Genomic DNA, 26,712 nt, shown 5'->3' with positions numbered 1-26,712 from the left:
TTTAGATGACAGTGAGTACAACTGGGATGAAAATAAGAATGCTATAAATTCAAAAGGCTTCTTCTGAATGTCCACAGTAAATGTGCGATAGACACAAAACTGTAAGGATACTTTTAGGAATTTCATGATAGACCTTGATATAAAAGGAGACACTGCTTTTTTTTTTTTTTTTTTTTTTTTTTTTTTGCGGTACGAGGGCCTGTCACTGTTGTGGCCTCTCCCGTTGCGGAGCACAGGCTCCGGACGCGCAGGCTCAGCGGCCATGGCTCACGGGCCCAGCCGCTCCGCGGCATGTGGGATCTTCCCGGACCGGGGCACGAACCCGTGTCCCCTGCATCGGCAGGCAGACTCTCAACCACTGCGCCACCAGGGAAGCCCTGCCTTTCCTTTTCTTTTTTTGCCATACCGCGTGGCGTGTGGGATCTTAGAGTTCCCCAACCAGGCATGGAACCCGGGCCCCCTGCAGTGGAAGCACGGAGTCTTAACCATTGGACCGCCAGGGAAGTCCCAAGACACAGCCTATTTTCACAATCTGGTCTCCATCCCCCTCTCTAACATCACCTGCCACTACCTGACTTCAGACTAGCTCATCAGGCTTAATTTAACCTTAAGCTTATGATTTCTCCTCCCACCATCCCCCACCCCCAGCCCAAGCTCCACACACACTCCTCCCCTGATTTTGCACACATGGCGGAGGTACCCTAACTAGAATGCCGCTTCCCCTACTCTCTTCCTCACTTTTTTAAAGTGTGGGTTCTCACACCAGACTGCCCAGTTTCTATTCCTGGTTCCTCTATTTACCATCTACTATTGAGCCTCTCTGTGCCTCTTCTGTACAAAGAAAAGAGCCATGCCTACTTCACTGGGTCAGTGTGAGGATGAAATGAAGCAATCAAGGTAAAATGCACTGTCATCAGGCCATAAACATGAGCCACTGTTGTTATCAGCCATCAGGACGCCCCTTCCCTGTGCGTCCACAATGGTCTCTGAAAGGAAAACTCCTTCTGTACTTTCTGCTCCACTTCTTACAACACTGCACTTCTGACACCAGCTCTGTGGGAGTTCCCCACTGCACCAAGCAATTCTCTGCAGACGCCACCTGGGTGTCCTACAATTTAATTCAATTCTGACACTATCTACCTTGGGGTTAGCAGACCCCACAGGCTAAGTGCTCAGGCCCACACGGCTTCCTTCCCACTCTGGATGCCAATGGCACGTCCAAGTTGTCACCTGTGCTTCTGACCGACTGGCTGTACATCAGGTTGTTCCCATAACCACCCAACTGGGGTTTGATCATTTGCAAGAGTGGCTCACACAACTCAGGAAAGCACTTTACTTACTATTCTGTTTATTACAAAGGATACAATTCAGGAACAGCCAGATGGAAGAGAGCACAGGATAGGGTGTGTGGGAAGGGCTAAGAGCAGCTATGCGCGTCACCCCCCCAGCACCTGTCCTTGTTTACCAACCAGGAGGCTCTCCAAACACTTTCAGTTAAGATTTTTATGGAGGCTTTAATTACGTAAGCATGACTGATTAACTCATTGGCCACTGGTGATTGAACCCAATCTCTAGCCCCTCGAATCAGGTGCTTGGTTCCCCTGGAAACCAGCCCCTCAAACCTTAGGGGCTTCTCAGAAGTCACCTCGTTAACATAAACTCAGGGTGGTTGAAAGGAACTTATTATGAATAATAAAACACACTCCTGGGCTTCCCTGGTGGCTCAGTGGTTGAGAGTCTGCCTGCCAATGCAGGAGACACGGGCTTGTGCCCCGGTCCGGGAAGATCCCACATGCCGCAGAACGGCTGGGCCCACGAGCCATGGCCGCTGAGCCTGCGCGTCCGGGAGAGGCCCCAACAGTGAGAGGCCCGCGTAACGCAAAAAAAAAAAAAAAAAAAAAAAAGACACTCCTTTCACTTTTCTCACTCTTAACAGTTAGGAAATCCCAAGAGTTTTTAGAAGTCTTGTACCAGGCACAAATACATACTTCTTTTTATGTCACAGAATCACAACAGCTCTTTATGACTTTCCACTGCACAGTGTCCTCTGGAGGGAAGGGACACTGGCTTATTCCTCTCTGAATCCCCACAGCCAAGCACAGCAACTGGTGTATAAAGCAAGCACTCAATAAATGTTTACTGATACCAGAAAAGCAGGCACAGTCATCTCTCTTAGGCATTAAATCAAAATGGAAGTAGTAGAGAGAGTTCGACAGAGAGTAGCTGGCGGTAGGGGAGGATAATCACTCACATCCCTCCACAAATTCTAGAATGCCCATCACACTGCTGGACAATCCAGAGATTTAAAGCATTTACTTCTGTGTAATTAACATTTCCACAGAACAGCAATATTACCTGCTTATACATTTTAGCAAGGAAAGCAGGAAAATGTAGATTTTATGGGAGATCCCAAGGCAAGGCTCATTTAGTATTTCGCTAAATACAAACTGTAATCAGCCTACTTCCTGAAAAGAAATATAAACAGGGCTTCCCTGGTGGAGCAGTGGTTGAGAATCCACCTGCCAAGGCAGGGGACACGGGTTCGAGCCCTGGTCGGGGAAGATCCCACATGCCACGGAGCAACTAAGCCCGTGCGCCACAACTATTGAGCCTGCGTGCCACAACTACTGAAGCCCATGCGCCTAGAGCCCCTGCTCTGCAACAAGAGAAGCCACCGCAATGAGAAGCCTGTGCACCGCAATGAGGAGTAGCCCCCGCTCGCTGCAATTAGAGAAAGCCCGCGTGCAGCAACGGAGAGCCAACAGTCAAAAATAAATAAATAAATAAAATAAATTTTAAAAAATATCTATAAACCACTTCAGTTGTTTTCTTTTTAAATCCACCCCTGGACACTGCATTAGACTACCTAATTATTAAGTATCCACCGTTGCCAAACCCAGGAAACAAAATGCAATGATACCACACTCAGGACAGTATATTTCACCTTCAAAGGCTTTTCAAAAATACAACCAAGTAGTCCCCATCAGTCGTCTGACGTCTCATCAAAAAGAATAAAAGGATTAAAGAAACAGATTTTAATGGGAGAAGAAAAAACTATCAAGATACCAGCATTTCTACCGAAACTCCTTAAATATATTTCCTAACATCTTCTTGTCATGTTAATTTTGAGCTATTTGGGGGCATGTCCACAGTCTAGTCATCAAAGGCTTTATTCTAAGAAAGTTAAAAATATACTGCAATGGTCTGAGAAGTTTACGTTTACAGTCCACATCAAGATTTATTTTTCTCTTGTTCCTTGAAATAAATCTTAACCACTTCTAATTCAAGGATGATGATCTCATGCTTCCAAATCTTTGCCTCTTGCCTTGACCTCTCGCCTGAGCTCCAGACCCCTGGTCCTGGTTGTCAGCTGGATACTACATAAATGTTCTGTAAATGTGCCTGAAACTGAACTGTCCCACATCTCCTCACTAGACCCGCTTCTCTTCCGCCTGTGCTATTTCCACAACGGTGCTGCCATCCTCCCAGCCGCTTTCCACACCTCCTTCTCCTTTTTCCTCCTCTCCTTCCTCTCCCTCCCTCACCTAGTCAGGCAGGTGCCAATCTGCCCACTCAACTTCTGGAATCCTCATCTCTCCCAAGGCAACTGCCCTATTTCTAGCCCTAACGACCTTCACACAGGTTACTGCAATAGCCTCCCAGACAACAGCCCTGTCTCTCTCTCAACTCTGCCATAAACTGCTATTGGTTTCAAAACCATAGATTACATTATTCCTCCCTAAATTGCAACTCCTTACCCAGAAAACAAAATCCACAGTCGTCAGGCTGGCAAGTAAGGCCCTTTAGAGCCAGCCAAACTTCCTTCTCCAGCCGCGGCTCTCACCACGCCCACAGGGTGACACCAGCTGCCCCATCTACAACACCAGCTGGCTGTCCAGGCACACCAGCATTCCCTCTTCTGCCTCTGCGGGTTTCTGCCCACACCCCGCCCCACCTCCATGCAAACACCCTCCTCCATCCAAGTCCACCTGCCACCGACTCAAACTCCCAGTCACCTCCTGTTGTACCATGTACATGCTTCCAGATTTCACTCCCCATCTGTTCTCCAAGAAGCCATCTTTCTAAGCAGGGCTCTTCCACTTACGGTCCAAATACCATCCCTTCCACTGGGGAAGGCAGCTTATTCCCTTCAACAATCCCCTTCCCCTCACCTGCATCCTCACTGCCCATACTCTTTCTTTCTACTCAAGCCTCTCAACTAAAAATGACAACACCCCAACTAGCTTCCTCGACCTATGGCCTCCTCATTTTCTTACACTGTCCTCTCCTTCCCAGCCAAGCTTCCTGGGGGCACAGCCTACACCCACTTTCCCCAGTCCGTCTACAGGTACTCACTCCTCCTCCCACTGCGGTCTGACTGCCCCTCCAGTTGACTGAAGAGCCTCTCCTCCTGGTCTCCAGAGACCTCCTACTGGCTCCACTTCAGTCCTTCTTGGCTTTTCTGCAGCACTTGTCCTACTGACCAAGCTCTTGTGGGTTTTTTTTTTTTTTTTTTGCGGTACGCGGGCCTCTCACTGTTGTGGCCCCTCCCGTTGCGGAGCACAGGCTCCGGACGCGCAGGCTCAGCGGCCATGGCTCACGGGCCCAGCCGCTCCGCGGCATGTGGGATCTTCCCGGACCGGGGCACGAACCCACGTCCCCTGCATCGGCAGGCGGACTCTCAACCACTGCGCCACCAGGGAAGCCCCAGCCACTCCTTCTTGACTCATCTCCGTGAGCACACTCTGCTTTGCCCACCCCTTAAACGCTGGTATTCTCCATGCTTCTGGTTGAAGACCTCATGGCTTCACCAAATCCCAAAGCTCTGTCTCCAGAGCATGTCTACCTTCTCTACCTCCAGGATGACAAACCCAGTAAACGTTGATACCCCACAGACATCTCAAAATACACATTCCCAGATTCATTCATCCCACATTTATCGACTGCATGGAGTCAATACATTATCTGAACTTACCCTCCCTCCCAAATCTGGTCTTTCTTCTATATTCCCTTTCTTGGTGAGTGACAGCATCATCTTCCCAGTCACCCAAGCCAGAAACCCACAATTCATCCCTGACGTCCCATCACTGCCCCGACATATTCAATGCTACCAAATCCTCCCAAGTCAGCAGTATCTCCAACCTGGCCCCGCCTCCACTCTATCCCCCTCTCACTGTCCTTATTCCTCCTCAATCACTAAACAACCACTGGGGACTGGCTAGAACTGACTCCTGCTGTAGACATGACTGGATATAACATGTTCTGATAGCCACAAAGAACTTTTAGTGTTTCCAAGCAGCTTTTTTTTTTTTTATTTATTTTATCTTATTTCTTTGGCCGTGCCACGCGGCATGTGGGATCTTAGCTCCCCGACCAGGGACTGAACCTGTGCCCCTTGCATTGGAAGCACAGCATCTTACCTTGGACTGCCAGGGAAGCCCTCCAAGCAGCTTTTTAACTTTATATTTCTATCCTTTTGGGAGACATAAATTATACTTCTGGGAGAAATCTATTACTTTATAGTTCAGCCCATATTTTCCCTTTTGATCACTAAAATTGTTAAAATCAGTAAGTGTCTAAATGAATGGAATGCCATTGTGTAAATTCAGAGATCCTGCAAATAATGTTTAATGACTGAACATTTAGGACCTGGAAACTCAGGGCTTTACTGCCACAAAACGCTAACATTTTAGTTCACATAAACCATTCTGACATGATACTGACTTTTATAAGGCCAACGTTTCGAATTAAAACAAACACAACATGTAAGCAGTTAACTAAATCAACCGTCTCTTCTGTATTATCACATCACACGTCTTCCAAACCGAAAATGCACCACAGAACTTCAGGAATACCAGGATACGTTTAATGAAAAAAACAGTTGCTGCTAGAAAAATAATTTTTTTATGATTTCCATGGCTGAAAGCAAAACTTGATGTAATTATACATTTAAGCATATTCCTTCTAGCTAAAAGAACAGCTGAAAACCTCAGACTCCTCAGGTGAAAAGGAACCACTCCACCTAGATTTATATCATTCTAAATTATTAATAATCCCTCAAATGTTTAAAAGTCCAATTTTAAGGAAAAAGCTTCCCCCATAGCTTCTTGCTGAAATATCCCCTGAAGTACATATGAAATTAGAAACATATGAGAGGGGGCCTCCCTGTGGCGCAGTGGGTCCGGGAAGATCCCACGTGCCACGGAGCAACTAAGCCCGTGTGCCACAAATACCGAGCCCGTGTGCCACAGCTGCTAAAGTCCACGCGCCTAGAGCCCGGGGTCCACGAGGGAGGCCACCGCAATGAGAAGCCCTTGCACCGCAACGAAGAGTGGACCCTGCTCGCCGCACCTAGAGAAAGCCCGCGTGCAGCAACGAAGACCCAACACAGCCAAAAATAAATAAATAATAAATAAATTTTTTTAAAAAAAGAATCATATGAGAGGAAAGTTCTAAATAAACTGCCCAGATTAAAAATAATCCTTCTCGGGAATTCCCTGGTTGTCCAGTGGTTAGGACTCCATGATTTCACTGCTGAGGGCCCGAGTTCAACCCCTGGTTGGGGAACTAAGATCCCACAAGACCCCTGGTACAACCAAAACAAACAAACAAACAAAAATAACCCACTTCTCTGGAAAGACAATGCCTCAGTAAGGAACCAAGTTAATCATCACATTCATGAATCATTCGACGTGGCCTCTATGAAGCAAAAGTCCCTAGCCCTCAAGAATTTTCACTGTCACGACAGCAATACTTAAATACATGTGTAGCAATCACAGGACAAGAGACTGTAAGAAATGAGTCTTCAACTGGGTATTTTCAGATCAGTGAATGGAGAGGCTGCTTAAGGCACTCAACACAGAGTGTGGGCAAGAGAAGCCTCTAGAAGTCTGGCATTTGGCTATGTTGTGTTAGACAAAAGACTCTGACGTTTCATAATAGGATTTAACTTGCTAAAAGAAGTTTTGGTTTTTCTTTATATATAAATTTATTTTATTTTATTTATTTATTTTTGGCCGCATTGGGTCTTCATTGCTGCACGCAGGCTTTCTCTAGTTGTGGTGAGCGGGGGCTACTCTTCGTTGAGATGCACGGGCTTCTCATCGCAGTGTCTTCTCTTGTGGCGGAGCACGGGTTCTAGGCATGCGGGCTTCAGTAGTTGTGGCACGTGGGCTCAATAGTTGTGGCTCGTGGGCTCCGGAGCACAGGCTCAGTAGTTGTGGCGCACGGGCTTAGTTGCTCTGTGGCATGTGGGATCTTCCCTGCCCAGGGCTCGAAGCCGTGTCCCCTGCATCGGCAGGTGGATTCTTAACCACTGCACCACCAGGGAAGTCCCGCTAAAAGAAGTTTTCAAGGAACATTTACCCGGCAATGGTATGTGCAGTTGGAATAAAGGAGACACTAGAAACAGAAGAAAAAATTAGATTTTCCAGAGGAAATGAATACAGCTCCTCACTTCCAAATGTTGCACCAGCCCACAAGCACACATGCTTAATGAGCACAGTGGCTCCTGTCCCAACATTCTCAGCAAGCAGATGACTCTCATACACTCATCCTGCCCTGTCTTTGAGGAATGTGGCACTCCTGGTGGGCTCTTTCCTAAATAGTTCTTGACACTATATTTATAAATCCTGCAATATAGAAGTTCAGAACAATTAACAGTTCCCTTCAACTTGCATGAAACCCATTCTTGTTGGCACTACACATGGATGAATTAAATACACCACACAAGAGCCCCTCTAATTTTTTGGGGGGGGCGGGCTGCGTTGGGCCTTTGTTGCTGTGCACGGGCTTTCTCTAGTTGCCTCAAGCGGGGGCTACTCTGGGCTACTCTTTGTTGTGGTGCAATGCAGTGCGCAGGCTTCTCATCGCGGTGGCTTCTCTTGTTGCGGAGCACGGGCTCTAGGCGGGCGGGCTTCAGTAGTTATGGCACACAGGCTCAGTAGTTGTGGAGCACGGGCTTAGTTGCTCCGTGGCATGTGGGATCTTCCTGGACCAGGGCTCAAATCCATTTCCCCTGCATTGGCAGGCGGATTCTTAACCACTGCACCACCTGGTAAGTCCCAGCCCCTTTGATTTCTTTCCCAAGATGTTCCCTCTTCAGGAAAAGAAATAATTCTACATATTCTACATTTCTCAAATGATGACTAATCAATTCACTTAAATTCGACCCTACCCAACCAGATACGACTTAAGATAGCTGTTTCCAAACTAATTCATCTGGCATCTCAATACATATTTCATGGAATCCCTTTCAAGTCTTATCTGTTACTTTCCCTCCAATTAGGAATGCAGCTCTAGAATAAATTAACTATTTGTCACAGAACTGGACAGGTCCTTTGAGGAAGAAACTAAAGCCCAAAGCAGCTAGGTAACTCCCATAGTTACCTCCACTATTTAACAAAGAGCAGGCCTAGGAGGTTTCCACATCCCCAGCCCAGCATACTTTCCATTTCACCTAAATGTCTCACTTTCACATGATAGAGAATCTATTACCATTGTTTATCATTACTACTCTTGAAACCAAAAGACATCTGTTTCACTATGTCACCCAACTTCTTTTTCTTGATTATAATTCTGATGCAAGTCTGATCAAGTCTGATCAGTTGGTCAATCAACAAATATCAATGGCCCCTCTCCGTGCCCTGTGCCAGGCACCCACACTAACAGTGAAGATACAGTGGTGATCGGGACAGACGTGGTCTGCCCTCATGAAGCTTACAGACAGGATAATCTGGAAGGCTTAAAACTAATGAAATGTACTCGGGTTCCCTGATGCAGCCAACAATGAACTAGAATGCCGTCTTTTTCCAAAGCAGCCGAGTGCTTCATAAACAGCACAATCCATTCATAAAGTAATTCAAACTTGCGTCGATGTAACTGTTCACGTCCCCAAACACAAATCACCGCTTTGCAGATACAAACAGACACACCTGAATGAGATGGGGGAATAAATTCATTTTTCAACGCTATTTGTCAAGTGTCACCTCCACTGCTATGACAGGCTGAGAATTTATAGTCAATTTATAAAAGACAAGATATACATTAAAAATAGGAGAAAATTTTATAGCAGTCTCTAAACACACCTGTGATGCTGTCATACTTACAATTATGAAACAATTTATAGTCTAGCAATACCTTCCGTATGCATTTTCTCATTTAATCCCTCTACGATAGTTTCTTTTAAAGATTACCAAACTGATACTCAAGGAAGTTAAGGGACCTGCTGCAGCTCTCAGAACTGATAAATGACAGATCCAAAGGCAAGAGTCTCCCAATTCTAGATCCCTAGACTTTTCTACTGAACCTCACTGTCTCAGTATAAGCTCCTACCAAATTGTTTTAAACTGATAATGCCAATACCGGTAGAAATAATACTAGTTAACATTAGTTTATTAAACATGTACTCACATGCCAGATACTGTTCCAAGTCTTTCATACGAATTGATGATATTATTTATAGGAGTCCATCAGTAATACTACAGCTCAGTCAAATCAGAGGTTTTTAAAGTGATTAAAATTCTTCACAACCAGAATTAATCTAAAGCCAGTTTCAGACAACCAATTTATTGTAAGAAACACACAACCAAAGGGAGGGGAGGTTGGGGGCAGAAAGGGAATAGCAAACCCCAGGACGCTCACATGGCCCAAAGGAAGAGGTTTCCCACCAGATTCCAACACTCGGACCACTTTCACAGAGCATAAGTGACCTCTGAAGAGTTAGCCAAACAGATCACATGACTCACTGAGCTTCTTTCATGCCTGCATTCAAATTTTGCATAAGCGAGCTTGTTTCCAAACTGCAGATACGTCCAGCAACATTGAAACACCTAAGAGAGGACACAGACACTCTGTGGGTGGGAAGCCAGCCACGCGTGTGGAACGGGCCTCCACAGCTGCCGCAGCATCTCCCCTGCAGCACGTTACAAAGCTCACATCAATTACCTCATTTGATTCCACCCTATGAAAACCAGAAACAAGACAGTGACTAAGTCCCTAAACAATGAGCACAAGGCGATTTAGACCTTCGGAAGGAAAAAGGAAAGCCCCCAGGAAGAAGCATAATTTGTCACCCGGTCAAGCCAGCAGCCTCGAGCAAAACTGCAACTAAAATCCTGCACTCAGGGGCAGATCAGACAGGGAGAACAGAGGAAGTTGAAAAGAAAAAAGCTTTCGTACAATGTGTTAACTTTTTCATAAAGGCTTGGGCAAAAGAACCCCACACTTCCATATGCCTGCTCATTCTCTTTCCACTGAGGTGGCTTGCTTTAAAGGAGAAAAGAAGAGGGTGAAGACTTGGATAGGTGGCCTCACGCTTGGTCAGGAGGAATCAGCCCTTTACCAGAAAACAAAGGCACCACACTGATACAGAAGGGGGGAGAAAAAGAAAAGAAAAAGAAAATTAAGCCTCCAGGAATGACGCCTTCCTGATCAATTACACTGAGATTCCCAATTCATTTTGGTCCGTAAAGTCAGAGACACAACCTAATTTCCTGCTGTCTTTCATTCTTTGGCTAGGTTATTAGGTTCACTTCAAATCTCTCAACGACTGTCAGTTCTGCATTCAACCTAGTACGCTCAAAGTACATGATTATATATAGTAGAACCTTTTACAAATAATAATGGCCAATATTAATTACTGCTTATTATGTGCCAGGCATGCTACTACTTCACAGATGAAGAAACTGAGGCTTAAAGAGGTGTAATGACTTGCCCAAGACAACACAGCTAGCAATGATTTAACTCAGGCTGCCTCACACAACTGCTTGCAATCAGTCAATCAAGAACACACCACCCGGGACCTTCCTGGTTGCACAGTGGTTAAGAATCTGCCTGCCAATGCAGGGGACACGGGTTCAAGCCCTGGTCCCGGAAGATCCCACATGCCGCGGAGCAACTAAGCTCATGCGCCACAACTACTGAGCCTGTGTTCTAGACCCTGCGAGCCACAACTACTGAGCCCGTGTGCCACAACTACTGAAGCCTGCGCGCTCTAGGGCCCGTGCTCTGCTACAAGAGAAGCCACCACAGTGAGAAGCCCGCGCACCGCAATGATGAGTAGTCCCTGCTCGCCGCAACCAAAGAAAGCCCGCGTGCAGCAACGAAGACCCAATGCAGCCAAAAATAAGTTTTTTTAATAAAAGAACACACTGCCCTTTTAGCCTGTAACAAAATCCAGTTCCCCCCTTTTTTTATAGTAATAGCCTCACCTAAAAAGAACAAAATCCATTTTAGTTTTTCTTCTTATAAAGATTGATATTTTTAAATTGAAGTACAGTTGACGTACAATATATAAGTTACAGGTGTACAATACAGTGATTCACAATTTTTAAAGGTTATAGTCCATTTATAGTTATTATAAAACAGTAGCTATATTCCCTATTTTGTACAATATACCCTTGTAGCTTATTTTATTCATAACAGTTGGTACCTCTTTACTCCGTACCCCTATTTTGCCCCTCCCCGCTAAGATCCATTTTAATGAAAACTGCACAGGAACTAGTGCAGTGAGAATGGATCTCAAGTTGATTTGTTGATATTGGTGCTAGGTTTGCCTTTTTGAAAGGTACTCCTTCTTCTACAGGACCCACCTCCAAATCCTCTCCACTGAATGGCAGGAATAATTAAGCTTTGGGTACAGTTCACAGGGCAAATTTCCTCTAGACGAGACCCACGGTACGGCCGAGGATCCAACCCCACACCTCAGTACAGCAGAACGACCACACTCATGCCAGCCAACTGCACTACGTGCCCACCCCAGACCATTAGGAAAAGCAAGAAAGGAATTCCCAAACCTCAGACAGATCTGAAACGGCAGTACTTCCCCCCAAAGGAAAACAGGCAAGAAAAAGCAATCCACAAGCGTGTTTAAACAAACAGAAACAGGCCTTAAACATACAAAAGTAATACTGTTTCTTTAAGCCACCTACATAATATTTATATTTTCCCATAGCTGGGAAATCACTGACTACAGTCAAGCAACCCCTGAATTCACCTTTGCCATTAAACCTGGATCTGCTTAAACCAATAAAACTTCTGTTTTGTTCCTCATCTCAAAGCTCCACTGAAATTAGAGTCCAAATACACCAACTGAACCTTAATTCCCCTGGAAAGCTCCTTTAACTGTAAAACATCATGGAATGTTAAACTTCATTTTAGTATTGGTATTTTTTTCTCCTATGTAATGCACCTAGCTATGTTTTCTATTTTCATAAAAATTTTTTGGTTTTTGTTTTGCTCTTTAAGAACTGTATCAGACACACAAATTTCTAAGAATGACCTAAATGGCAAACTACCAAAAAAGATATTCCTCAAAACAAGCAACTGTAGGACATTTTCAGGGTAAATTTGAGTTGTCTAAGAATATGAGGATTAAGGAGAGTTCATAATCTATCTAAAGTCAGAAATAACTCTTCACATCCTTTTGAAAGATTCACTTAATTAAAATACTCTGAAAGAAGAAAAAAATGAAATGAGATCAAATTAGCGGTTAATCAGATTATAACACATTAAGCAACAATTTTGGACACAGGTGAGCCTTAAAGCAGACTGTGGGGACAGATTCCATCTAATTGCAATTTTTCAACCACAAACAATAAGCTCACAGGTAAACAGTATAAAAATCCTCTTTTGTAGGTGGGATTTTTACTAGTTTGTCCTAAACTTTTTTTCAGTTTCCAGTTTATTTATAAGAGAGCTTAGAATCCTCAAAATTCTACCATAGCGGCTGGAAAACTGATGCTAAATTTATTGAAATTCAAAGATAAGCAGGCACCGCCAGTCACCCTTTTTCACATGGTTAGCAAAAGACACATCATCCAGCTCCCCACCCTCAATATTCCACAGTGTATTCACAGGATGCTGCTGCTGTCTTAGCAATGCCCTTCCTGTGCTGTAATTATAGGAGTTAAAAAAGGATTTTGCTCCGAGTTTCAGTGATGTCAGCCTGAAACACATTCTAAAGTATTTCCAAAGGCCAGAACATGAAACCACCCTTTGGTACAAACAAAGTCAAAAATAACCTGAAGTTCAGCTGACCACAAAAAAGGGGAAGCATCTACCCAGCTAAATAGGCATGAGACTCAAAGAGCAGTGTTCTCAAGATTTCCACCGACCTAACACATGGTCAAAAGCCAAGAACAGGGACTTCCCTGGTGGCGCAGTGGTTAAGAATCCACCTGCCAACGCAGGAGACACGGGTTCGAGCCCTGGTCCGGGAAGATCCCACATGCCGCAGAGCAACTAAGCCAGTGCGCCACAACTACTGAGCTTGTGCTCTAGAGCCCGCATGCCACAACTACTGAAGCCTGTGCTCCACAACAAGAGAAGCCACCGCAATGAGAAGACAGTGCAGTGCAACGAAGAGTAGCCCCTGCTCACATAACTAGAGAAAGCCCGCGCGCAGCAACGAGGACCCAACACAGCCAAAAATAAATAAATAAAACAAATTAAAAAAAAAATAGCCATGAACATTGCTCACACCAAGAGGAAGACCCACTGAGAAGTACAAAAAATTAAATTCACCATTGTTTTTTGTTTTGGGGGGTTTTTTGGCCGCACTGCGCAGCATGTGGGATCTTTAGTTCCCCAACCAGTGACTGAACACCCTGCAGTGCTGCAGTGGAAGCATGGAATCTTAACCACTGGGCTGTCAAGGAAGTCCCTAAATTCACTGTTAATTAAAGGAATGCAATAACAATGAGATGTCTTTACGAAGTTTTTCCTCTATCTTAATGACTATACCCAGTGGAGCTGAGGGTGCAGTGAAACCAGAGAAAAATATAGTCTTAAATTGACAATAAATAACTAGAGCCATAAAATGGTTACACCCTCATGCTCAGTAAATTCTATTTTGTACATCTATCCTAAAAGAAAACAATCCAGGACTTCCCTGGTGGCGCAGTGGTTAAGAATCCGCCTGCCAATGCAGGGGACACGGGTTCAATCCCTGGTCTGGGAAGATCCCACATGCCGTGGAACAACTAAGTCCATGCACCACAACTACTGAGCCCACATGCCTAGAGCCCGTGCTCCACAAGAGAAGCCACTGCAATGAGAAGCCCGCACAACACTACGAAGAGTAGCCCCCACTCGCTGCAACTAGAGAAAGCACGCGCGCAGCAAGGAAGACCCAACACAGCCAAAAATAAATTAAAATATATGTTTAAAATAGAAAAAAATCCATAAATGGTAAAGGTTTCTTGCTCTTGTTCACTATAGTGTTATTAGCAAAATTAGAAACATCCATGTTTTCCCTTATTTCAGGAATAACCACCTACTCAGTAAAATACAATGGAGACATCAAAATGATAGCTGAAATCACGCAGCAATATCTCATAATCCTAACTTTACATAGCAGGATTCAAATCTATTAGTATAATTTTCCTCAAAAAATTAAAAATAGAATTATCATATGATTCAGCAATGTCACTTCTGGGTATATATCTGAAATAATTGAAACCAGGGTCTCTAAGAGATATCTGTACACTCATGTTCACAACAGCAATATTCACAATAGTCAGAAGGTGGAAGCAAACCAAATGTCCATCGACTGATTAATGGATAAACAAAATGAGGTATATATATATATATATATATATATATAAGATGAAATATGATTCAGACTTGAAGGAACTTCTGACACATGGATGAACCTTAAGGACCTTATGCTAAGTGAAATAAGGCAGTCACACACAGAAAGACATATACTGTATGATACCACTTAGGAGAGATACACAGAAACAAAAAGTAGAATGCTGGTTGCCAGGAGCTGGCCAGGAGGAGAAAAGGGGAATTTAGTTTAATGAGGACAGAGTTCCAGTTTCCAAGATGAAAAAGTTCTGGCAACTGGATACACAGCAACGTAAATGTGCTTAACACTACTGAACACTTAAAAATGGTTTAGATGGCAAATTTTGTTACCTGTATTAAACCATGATTTTCATTTTTATTTTCTTGGCCATGCCACCGCAGCTTGTGGGACCTTAGTTCCCTGACCAGGGATCGAACCTGGGCCCTCCGCAGTAAAAGCGCAGAGTCCTGACCACTGGACGGCCAGGGAATTCCCAAAGCACAATTTGAAAAAATGATAGCAGAGTATGATTATATATGTGCAAAACAGAAAAATGAAAAAACCTAGAAAACAATTCTACAAAATAATATTTATATATAAATAATATCTGTGATGTGCTTTTTATAGCACTATTAACGAAATTTAAGGGGCTCCCCTGGTGGCGCAATGGTTAAGAATCCGCATGCCAATGCAGGAGACACGGGTTCGAGCCCTGGTCCGGGAAGATCCCACATGCTGCGGAGCAACTAAGCCCGTGCGCCACAACTACTGAGCCTGCACTCTGGAGCCCTCGAGCCACAACTATTAAAGCCCGCGCCTAGAGCCCGTGCTCTGCAACAAGAGAAGCCACCGCAATGAGAAGCTCGCCCACCACAACAAAGAGTAGCCCCTGCTCGCTGCAACTAAAGAAAGTCGCGCACAGCAAGGAAGAACCAAAGCAGCCAAAAATTAATTAATTAATTAACAAAAAATAAAATGAAATTTAAGGGGCTTCCCTGGTGGCGCAGTGGTTGAGAGTCCGCCTGCCGATGCAGGGGACACGGGTTCGTGCCCCGGTCCGGGAAGATCCCACATGTCGCGGAGCGGCTGGGCCCGTGAGCCATGGCCGCTGAGCCTGTGCGTCCGGAGCCTGTGCTCCGCAACGGGAGAGGCCACAACAGTGAGAGGCCCGCGTACCGCAAAAAAAAAAAAAAAAAAATTTAAGAACTTATTGCTCTATTTATAAAATCTTAAAACCTTTCCAGTACAAATGACATGCATATGAGAAACTACTCATTTTTTCAGCATATACAAAACAAACATGGAGCCAAATTTTGGACTCAGATCTTGCTCTTTACCATGGATAAGAGTTGATCTAACTAAACGGCATGAGAGCAGGTTTCAATCTGGTTTGTTCATTGAATCCCTAGCACAGCCTAGGCCATTGTGAATATTCAATAAACACTTGGGAAATGAATTTAGGAAACTCCTTTCACAATACACACACACACACACACACACACACACACACACACTCTGCCCAACCTGCATTAATTTCATGAAAACACTTTGCTGCTTACATTCTAAATCTTTTAAATCCAAGATCTTCTAAATCTATTCTTCTGGTCTCCAATTGCCCAACTCATCCTTTTTCCTTCTCTTATTATCTCACTTTGTTTAGTATCTGGCAAAAGAACTGAGTGTTGCAATATATAATTGGTAAATTATCTTAGCTGATGGAATCATGTAGCAGCAGCGAGCAACTACAGCCTATAAAATGCAGATTACTCTGGCTGTGTTAATACTCTATGAAAGAATGAGCCCTCTCCTCTGTACACTGAAGGCACAGTTGCAGCTAGAATGCCATCAGGATGGTCTTATCCTATCAGCTCACGAGTGAAAAAAAGGGAAGTCCCCACACACAAAAGTTTCACAATCTCAGAATGCTTGTATGTGTGACCTAAGCTAGGCTGAAGAGAAACTATACCAAACAGCAAACGGCAAGTTCCTCTTCACAAAGAAAAATCTTCCCAGTGGGTCTGGCTGGTACCACATCCATTCACCTGCAGCCATCTCAAGGATGGAGATTCACACCCCCGGCAAGAGTTAGCGCAAACAGCATTGTCCAACAGTGATAGAACGCAAGCCACTAACTTAAAATTTTCCAAGAGCCATGTTAAAAAATAAACAGGTAAAAATTAGTTTTATTTGACTCAATATATCCTAAGTATTATTTCAACACGTAATCAATATTAAAAAAATTATTGTGGTATATTTTATATTCTTTCCTTTGTCTTGGAAATCCAGTATGTATTTCAGACTCACAGCCTCTCTCAAATCAGGTGAGGCACATTTCAAGTGCTGACAGCCATATGTGGCGAATAACTACCTTATGTGGCAGCACAGTTTTAGAATGATGGCCACTTCTAGTTTGTGACATTTTTACATTTATTTCACATTTTAATCTTTTTTATGGAGTCTGACATCTCTTTCCTAGTGTGTATCTGGGCCCTCTCCATGAAAAATACGTATATAGCAAGTAAACAAAAACCATTTCGCCTAGCCACTGAGAGGCAAACCAGAACTAACTATAGGATGATTATGTTTCTGCTGGAACACAATAATCTACAAGTTGACGACAGATGTCAACAGAGAAATGTGGCTTGTTTTACAGGGGTACACATCTCAGCCAACGTCTCCATCTAAATAGATGTAATAGCTTTACCAGACTTTGCACAATAGGGGTGATTCCTGAAAAACTGTAAACAGTTAAAAGGTCCCTTTTACTAAAGGAGCTAGCTCTTTAAAGAAAAATGAGAGATGCTTTAATTTGTGTATTTGATAAGCTTTTTAAAATTTACTAAATGAGGATAGGGACATTATTTTTTCACTGCTCTGTCCCCAGAGCCAGATTTGGGCGGGGTGGGGGGGGGGGGAGATACAGATCCTTTTTACATGTCACCTTCTCAGAGAAGTCTTCCTGAATCACCAATCCGAAGTACACACCCCTCCCCTCAGCCTTCTACTCTTTCCATTCACAGCAAAAATAAACTGTTTGCAAAAATAAACTCATCTGTTGCATGAATGAATGAGTGGCTTTCTTAAAATAAGGGAAAAAAGAGTTATATCTAAACTAGAAGTAACAGATATCAATCTGTTGATATCAGATCAACAGATATCTGATATCTGTTGATAACAATATCATCCTTTTTTAAATGGCTAAGATACTGTGGAGGCTTATGTTTAGTTGGGAGAGGGGGGAAACTGTGTACATTTGTGTATAAAGGAAAACTCACAGTACCAAGTACTGGGACTTCCATCCAGAATGATGAGTAGGCTTCCATTCATTCAATCGCCTACTAACTGCCAGGTATTTATTTTAGACCCTGGGTAAACGTGCTAGTCTCTGTCCTAAACAAAATATAATAACAAATTATAATTTTTGCTATGAAGGGAAAGAGCAGAGGACTTTAAGAGGGAAGGGTGCCTACTTCGGATTGGTGGTTCAGGAAGACTTCTCTGGGAAGGTGACATGGAAGCTGACAAGGGAAGAGGAACTAAGGGAAGCAATTCCAGGCCCAGGTTCTGTGATGGGGAATAACTTGGATACTGAAGGCAACTGAAGAAGGCTTAATAAGACTAGGGTCCTAGTTACAGGCTGTTATTTAAAAGTTGCTGCATCAGAGAGCGAACAATAAGCTGAGCCTTGTTATATAACATATGATATAGGCAATACTTGCTGAGCCAGAATAAAACCTCCCACAAGGCAACATATATATCAGCTCTTCAATGAGACAAGGACGCAAACGGGCCAAGTTAGCCAAGACGTACCTTTGCAAGCATATAGCTTATAATATCCAATGTTGTCTTTCACCATGCCTTCCAAAGAGGGGTCTGGCTAGCTAATGACCCTGGGACAAATCAGAAGTGAAACACAAGCCTCGAACTGGGGCCTTTATCAAAAGGCAGATATTTATGTGGGAAGCTGGCAGTAAGCAAGAACTGATGCTCCGGGCTAGAAGCTGGTGATCAGGCCACACTAGAAAGCATTCAGTCAGCCTAATATTTTTGTCCCAGAAAAATGAATGTTTACAGTATGACATGCACTGACTGCCAAAGGAAGTCTAAAAAGAATAACCACATTATTGGATATTTTTAGCTTTTCTTTTCGTAAATGTTTTGTGTCACTGCTTTCCAAATAATTCCAAATCTTGCAAGTTAGCCAGAAGAAGATGAGGTAGAAAGTGTATTGCTCATGTATGCAGGTATATAAGATTGGTGACTAATTTCCTTTTGAAATTCAGTTAAAGGAATGTGTCTCTTTGAGTCCTGCTCACACAAACACAAAATTCCAATGGATTAATACTGTGCAAGGACAGAATATATTGGACATGGCAACAAAATGTGCACATGACTGTGCACCCGGCAAAACTGACTGCTGGGAATGTTTATATTCAGTAATATAGGGATTCAATGTTAGTATAAAAGTTTAACCGAAATACCTTTAATGTTATAAACCATTGTTCTTTGCATCCCTACCCCCCGCGGTCTATCACCAAAACTTCTAATGAATGGGAAACACTGAATAAAACAGTGCAACTCATTACTGTTGATTCTAGCAATAAGACACAGAACCAGAGAACCACAGAAATATTTAAATTATGATAAGGAAAAAACCCAGGGGCAAATTTGAGGCCTGTTATGCGGAGTCTCACAGGCTTGCCTTATTAAACCATTCTTCAGTTTAACTTTTTTAAAAGCGTGGATGGTTCAGAAGACAATTTCAAGTTCTTCAAGACTTCCTGACTATTCTAATTCTAAAGCGATCACAGTGTCATGTCTTATTCCTATTATCTACACAAGGCTCAAGCCTTAGCTTACAAAAAAAGCAGAATAAGACATGCTGACAGATTATATTAATAATTTTAGTCCATTTCTTATTTATTTATTTTATTTATTTATGGCTGTGTTGGGTCTTTGTTGCTGTGGGCGGACTTTCTCTAGTTGCAGTGAACGGGGTCTACTCTCTCATTGCTGTGCGCGGGCTTCTCATTGCTGTGCGCAGGCGTCTCATTGCGGTGGCTTCTTTAGCTGCAGAGCACGGGCTCTAGGCGCGCGGGCTTCAGTAGTTGTGGCACGCAGGCTCAGTAGTTGTGGTTCGCAGGCCCTAGAGCGCAGGCTCAGTAGTTGTGGCGCGCGGGCTTAGCTGCTCCACGGCACGTGGGATCTTCCCAGACCAGGGCTCGAACCTATGTCCCCTGCACTGGCAGGCAGATTCTTAACCACTGTGCCACCAGGGAAGTCCAACAATTTTAGTCCATTTCTACTCCTGGAAGCCTGAATGTGTAGAAAAGGAAAATTATGGTAACAGACTGCTGACATTCTTGGTTCTGCATGAAACAAAATGGTGAATTCAAAAGTATGAATTATGAACACTGTAATGAAGATATATGAATGACACCTACCGGGTGTCAAAGTTTTAAGAAACTCCTAAATTATAGATGTCCATTTTGCAAAAGGAAAATGGAATATTAAAATTATTTTGGGGGGACTTCACTGGTGGTGCAGTAGTTGAGAGTCCACCTGCCGATGCAGGGGACACAGGTTCTTGCCCCGGTCTGGGAAGATCCCACATGCCGCAGAGAGGCTGGGCCCGTGAGCCATGGCTGCTGAGCCTGCGCATCCGGAGCCTGTGCTCCGCAACGGGAGAGGCCACGACAGTGAGAGGCCCGCGTATCGCAAAAAAATATATATATATTTTTGGGGGACTTCCCTGGCGGTCCAGTGGTTAAGACTCAGCACTTCCACTTCATGGGGTGCAGGTTCGATCACTGGTCAGGGAACCAAGATCTCGCATGCCGCATGGTTCGGCCAAAAATAAAAAAAACAAACAAAAATTATTTTTATAGCCCAGAAGCAGCAAAAAGGAGACCGGAATTTGAGTCAGGAAAACGAGTTCTGCCTTTCCCCCACCTAAATGGAGGTCTTTGGTGAACCACTTAACAAGGCCTAACCTTTCATTAGGTTAATGTTCAGAGGATTCTTGGAAGAATCATGAGACAGGGTACATTGAAAACCCATAAAGAGCCAACAATTATCAAACCAGGAAAGAATTCATTCATTTCAACTAATATTTACTGATGGAGGCCCTGGGGATACAGCAGTAAGCATGACATTCAAACTACCACCAAAAAGCCACACATGTTCATTCCCTCTATATCTTTCAGACCGGATTTTAAGCCTTTTCCTTTTTTTTTTTCTTTCTTAAAGAGGGCACCAATATAAAATAAGAAAGAAAATAACATTTTTGTTATTCTTGGAGAAAGAAAGAAGTTGGGCTATGTTCCTTTGCCTGGCAAGAGAAGAAAGAAATTTCTCAACCCCCTTTCTCCCCATCCTGCTTTTACCACAAACATCTTGCTTTCCCTGGATATTTTCAAGAGTTCTAGAAACCACATTTTCCTGGCTTTTCCACCAGGTGGTATAGCACCAAAAAAACTCACTATTATCAATAATAGATCCTTCTGACAACACTTCTCTTTCCAACTCTCTGAAGAAACGATAAATTTCACTTCTACACCATATGGCAGGAGTGCCCACCTAATTCTTACAATCACCAGCGTAAAAAATGAAAAAAGGCTTATCTAACCTCAGGTAAAAGAAATGTTCTGTATTAAGAGCGCCTTGCTTTAAATTTAACTCACAAATCTTATCAGGAATTTAACAGACTCACTCTAAATAAACCCAAATGCCCACAAAAATTCAATTAGAACACCTTCTCCAACTGGCAAATAAGTCCTCTAACTCAGCACCCTGTATGTGTTATGTTAGAAGGGGAAAGACACAGGCAATAAAGTTTCAGAATATACTGTGAAGCTCTTTAAGCAAAGGTCTAGGTCTTACTGTCCTGATTTTCAGCACAATCTTCAAAATACATATTGATGTCAAACCAATTCTAAATACTAAATAAGTAACATTAAATGAGTATAATATATATATACTAGATGAATATTACATAAGTTAATGAAACACCGTGTATAAACCCAGAAAAAAATATTTTTACTTTTTTTTAAAATAAATTTATTTATTTATTTTATTTATTTTTGGCTGTGTTGGTTCTTCGTTGCTGCACACGGGCTTTCTCTGGTTGTGGCGAGCGGGGGCTACTCTTCGTTGTGGTGTGTGGGTTTCTTGTTGCGGAGCACGGGCTCTAGGCGTGCGGGCTTCAGTAGTTGTGGCACGTGGGCTCAGTAGTTGTGGCTCACGGGCTCTAGAGCACAGGCTCAGTAGTTGTGGCGCACGGGCTTAGTTGCTCCGCGGCACGTGGGATCTTCCCGGACCAGGGCTCGAACCCATGTCCCCCCTGCATTGGCAGGTGGATTCTTAACCACTGCGCCACCAGAGAAGTCCTATTTTTACCTTTAAAGCGTTTTCATACAAGTTCAACCTGGATACTTCGGCCCTTGTCAAGGAGCATCTCACACCTGGAGAACTCAAGACCAGCTAGTTTTTTGGAGATACTAGTCACCTCCGGAATAGACTTCAAACTACCACAACCATCTCTGACAATCTCTATTCCAAGTGTCAAATGATGACAGCAAGAAAGTAGAGAAAGGAAAGAAAGGGGAGGTCAAGAAAGAAAGAGAAAAGCAAAGTGAAAAAAGCACAAGGAAATGCAATCCTTCTACGAGTGATTGGAGGGCGGTTATTTCTGACTTCGAAACCTCACAGCAAACTCCTGTCCTTAAAATACACTCCACTAAAAATAAGATTTCACTTGCTATGGACCGAATGTTTCTGCCCCACCCCTGCCCAGTTCACATGATGAAGCCCTAATGTGACAGGATTTGGGATGCAGGGCCTTTGGGAGGTAACCAAGTCTTGAGGGTGCCCCCCACACAATGGGATGAGTGTCCTCTTAAGCGGGAAAGAGGCAGCCCTTTCTCCGGGTGAGGACACTGCCAGAAGTCGGCTGTCTGCAAGCCAGGAAAGGGCCCTCATCAGAACCCGACATGCTGGCACCCACATTTCAGACTTGTAGCCTCTAGGAACTGTCAGAAACACATACTCGTTGAAGTCACCTAGCTTGCGGCATTCGTTACAGCAGCCTCAGGTTAAAGTGACTAGTAAATAGTATGGCTTTAAGCCTTAGAAACAATAAAGAACAGAGACCTACTGAACCAGAACTTCACTTGGGGTTAACTGCTACTGAATAAGGGTACCCGACTTCACTCTTGCCCTTCCCTCTCCCCCCTTCTTCTGGTTTGGAAGTTAAGAAGTTCAAAAAACTTCCGAATCGTAACAAGAAATTTGACCTCATAAAGTGGTTAAATAAACTTTAAAAGTCTGGCAAGGAAACCCTGACACATTACTCCGTCCTCACCCCTCCCAGAAGGCATCACCCGGCCCTGAACGATTTTCCTTGCTTCTAGTCTCTAGAAGTAAGTCTGATGGCGATGTCTGGAGCGCGCCTACTGTTTTTTAAGAGCAACCAATTTGTTCCGGTCCAGCCTTCTCTCATCTGATACGAGCACGTCAGGGTTGGCAGGGCTTCCTCGGTGTGGCTCCCAGGGCCAGGAGGCCGCGGGGTTCAAGCGCCCGGCTTCGAAGTCTGCCCAAGTGTCCTGTTTCGGGGTAACCTCCCTGACACTGTCACAGTCGGCGAAACCGGCCCAAGTCTTCCCATCTTCTCCCAAGTCATGCTTCCCACACTGCACGCTTCCTCCAAAAAAGGAAGAAACCAGCCGAAGGCTCAGCTCTCGCCGGCCGATCCTACCTAGCACCGGAACTTGTTTGCAAAACATTCGAGGCACCTATACAATTGACTTTACTGGAACCGCACAACCTTGACTCCCGCTACCAAGATTTAATGAACGCCTGCTGTGGTCTGGCCAGGCGTTCCTCTCAGCGCTCCCCCACCGATACCGCCACGAGAGGCGCCTGGACCGGGAAGGTAGGGGAGGCCAGGTCCCCACGTCCTCTCCCGGGTGTCACACGGCCCCCAGGCCACTCCAGGGGCCACAGGCCAGGGAACGGACTAATAGTGGGGGCCGGCGTGAGGCCCGCGAGGGGGCGAAGGGCGTCCCCAGGCGCAGGGGAAAAGCGGGGAGTGGCCGGCGGACGCCTCCTGGCTCTCAGAACTGCCCCCCCCCAGCCGCCGACCGCCGGAGGCAGAGCAACAGAGGCCATCTGCCGCAGCAGGCGGGAGCGGACCCTCCGCCTCCCCGCCCTCCCTCCGGCTTCCCTCCCCAGGGAGCCCCGCGCACGCCCGCACGCGCAAGCTCAAGGCAGTACTCCGGCATCCGGAAAGACAGAAACCCCTTCTCGGAGGTCTCCTCCTCCTCCTCCTCCCTCGCGAGCATCCCCCCACGCGCCCCGCGGAGACCCGTGGACTTCGGGGTCCCGCCGCGCCGGGACTCCCCGGGAGCGACCGAGCGCCGGCTACTGCGCCTACCGGGCACGCCACTCACTTGCTGGCCGGCGCGGGGCTTGCCCTGGGGCGCTCTCCTGAAGAAGGAGGTCCTGGCGGTGAAGAAGAAGTCCTCGGCGTCCTCCTCCAGGCTGCTGTAGCCGCTGCTCATGCTGCTGGTCCCGTCGCGCGCGGGCCGCCTCCCCGGGGAGCTGGCGGCCAGGCAGGGGGTGTCGCGCCCGCCCGCCCCGCGAGGTTCCCGGCGCGCGGCCCCGAGCCGCCGGCGGGCCGTCCTGCTGCAGCTGCGGCCGCCGCTCAATTCGGCCGTCCGCGCCCCTCCTGCCGCCTCCCGGCTTCCCGGCCCGATTCTGGGCGCGGCTGGGGCCCTGAAGCTCCCTGCGACCCCGCCCCTGGGGCCCCGCCCCGAAAGGCCCGGGACGCTCCGCACGCGGCTTGGGCACTCCCAGCGCGGCCGCAGGTGGGGGCGGTACAGCCGGCTTGTTCCAGGCGTGCTGCTTTTCCCTAGCTGTATTTGGGGAACCCCGGGAGCCCCGCCACGATGGCTGCGTCTGTGCTCCCGGTCGCTTCCCCAGCCTCCCGGATCCTGCCAATTCCTCTGAGATCAGTCCACCCGCCCCACGCCCGGCTAACTCGGGTTTGGGGGAGGGCCCAAGCAGAGCAGGGAAATTTCTCCGCTGTCCCCGCACTGCTCGCCCCTTTTCGGGGTCCAGCTGGTGGCAGTGGAGATTGCCCGGCCGAGAGACCGCCCCCAACAAGACCCTCAGGCGTCCCGCAGCCGTTTCGCCCCGTCCTGAATTCCGGCAACTCGGCCCTCCAGGAGGGTTAAAAGTTAGCTGAGACGAATGGGGAGGTAACGACTGGCTTGAGTTTATTCAAATGAAAACATCCTTTCCGGAAATTCAGTTGAGCTTCGGTCTTTCCCTCTCGCCCTTCTTTCTAGTGAGGGTTCATTCCCAGATAAGGACCGCCAAGGTCATTATGATCTTTGAGGCCACGTGGTGCGAAGGGGGGTGAACTAGTTCTGCAGTTCGAGTACGTATTAATTAAACGTGCTTTTTAAATGTCCCCTTCCACAATCCTCTTTAAACCTACAAGGCATGATTTCAGCGTTAGGGTGAAGGGTTCAGGGAACTCTATTCACCCTCCTCAAAAAAAAAAAAAAAAATCCCTATTTTCTGAATCCTTTCTGTCAGCTAATCCTCTTTTAAAATGCAAATTTTTCCTCCAAGCCACCTGTGGATGTTAGCCATTTACACCTTGGTGTTATTGAATTGATTTAAATCACACTAATTTCCTTGCAGAGATCCTCACCGAAAGGTTGTTTTGAAGTTTCAGCCCTGCCGGTTTCAGTAAGCCGACTTTAGGAGAGGTTTCTTAGGAGGGGAAGAGACGGGTTAGAAAACAAATTTTTCAGCCATTATAGCTAAACTTTCTTGCATTATCTCCTTTAGTCCTCAAAACAACTCTATAAGGTAGTTAGGACTATTTTATGCTCATTTTACACCTAGAGCAGCTGAGGCTTAAAGAAAGGAAGGGAGCTGTAAGGTGGCAGGGCTGGGATCATTATGATCTAAAGATCTTCAGATGCACTTCTAGGTCCTCTGCTTGGTCCGTGTCAGCCATGGTCGCTTGTGGACTAGCTGGGAGGGACAGCTGGTCCAGAGATGAGAAGAAGGAGAGAATTGGCTCTTGAGTCATCCTATGTCAGGCAGAAAGAAGGCTTGCATACCTGCTCTATCTTCCTTCTGTCTTACATCCAGTTTGCAGAGTTGTCTATTAACCCAAGGGATTCACAGCAACCCCAGGAGGCAGGCCTTGGAGTTACAACCCATTTTAAAGATGCTGCAACATTAAAGCCTTCCCAGCCACACAGCTACTGAATAATTAGAAACCAGGAATTCTAATTCTATACTGTTTCACCCAGTCTAAGCTGATCCCTATGTATGCCATGTACATAACCTAATGTAAGGGAATGAGATGATATACTTACTTTATGATAGATTTTTGTCATTTGGTTTCCATTATTTCATTAACATAATCCTCATTAAATACTCCAATTTAAGAGTCATGTGTATGTTAAAGAATTTAAACAACGTGTTTTACTGTGAATGGAAAGAAGGAAATAACCCCACACAGAACAAATTATTTTACGCAGTTTCTGAATACTTTGAAGAAACATATTAAAAGAAAAAATACATTAAAGTGCTTTGTGATCCACCATACCATAAATAGGATTTTTTCCTGGTATTGTTTTTAAGTTCCAAAGGACAGAATTAATTTTTATACCTGTCAGCACACCATTAGAATCAGGTGTAACAAAAAGGCATAATTGAATAATGAAGTAGAAGCACTGCTTTTAAACAACAAAAAGCAATAAATAATAAAGGAAGGAAGAATTGGCATTCTGTTTCCTAAATCAGCATAGTAATCATATATCTATATTTTTCTGATAGTATTTTTTTTTAAACACTTGGGCAAACTTTAGTACCTTTTTTTTTTTTGGCCACACCACGTGTCTTGTGGGGTCTTAGTTCCCTGACCAGGTATTGAATCTTGTCCCTAGGCAGTGAGAGCGTGGAGTCCTAACCACTGGACAGCCAGGCAGTTCCCCTGGTAGTATTCTTGATAAAAAAATATTATGAATTTAAAATTTGGTTCATAAAATTAGTATTTGGGGCTTCCCTGGTGGCGCAGTGGTTGAGAGTCCGCCTGCGGATGCAGGGCACACGGG

General features: G+C 45.1%; 1 protein-coding gene across 2 annotated transcripts in view; it reads right to left on the bottom strand.

The window, feature by feature from the left end:
- RASSF3 (Ras association domain family member 3) overlaps window positions 1–24,311 on the bottom strand; it is a 74,492-nt gene extending 50,181 nt beyond the window's left edge. Inside the window, exon 1 of one of the 2 annotated variants that reach the window (XM_082849689.1) lies at window positions 24,022–24,311. In XM_082849689.1, coding sequence (XP_082705815.1) covers window positions 24,022–24,132 — 111 coding nt within the window. In that variant the 5' untranslated portion in view covers window positions 24,133–24,311. Of the gene's footprint in view, window positions 1–24,005 lie in introns of both variants that reach the window. The other variant, XM_082849688.1, reaches the window with a different exon arrangement.
- Window positions 24,312–26,712: the final 2,401 nt, after the last annotated feature.

The sequence above is a fragment of the Leucopleurus acutus genome (assembly GCF_964270905.1).
Source record: "Leucopleurus acutus genome assembly, chromosome: 11".
Lineage (NCBI taxonomy): Eukaryota > Metazoa > Chordata > Mammalia > Artiodactyla > Delphinidae > Leucopleurus > Leucopleurus acutus.
The sequence above is the reverse complement of the archived record's forward strand: the minus strand, read 5'-3'. Positions and strand labels throughout refer to the sequence as shown.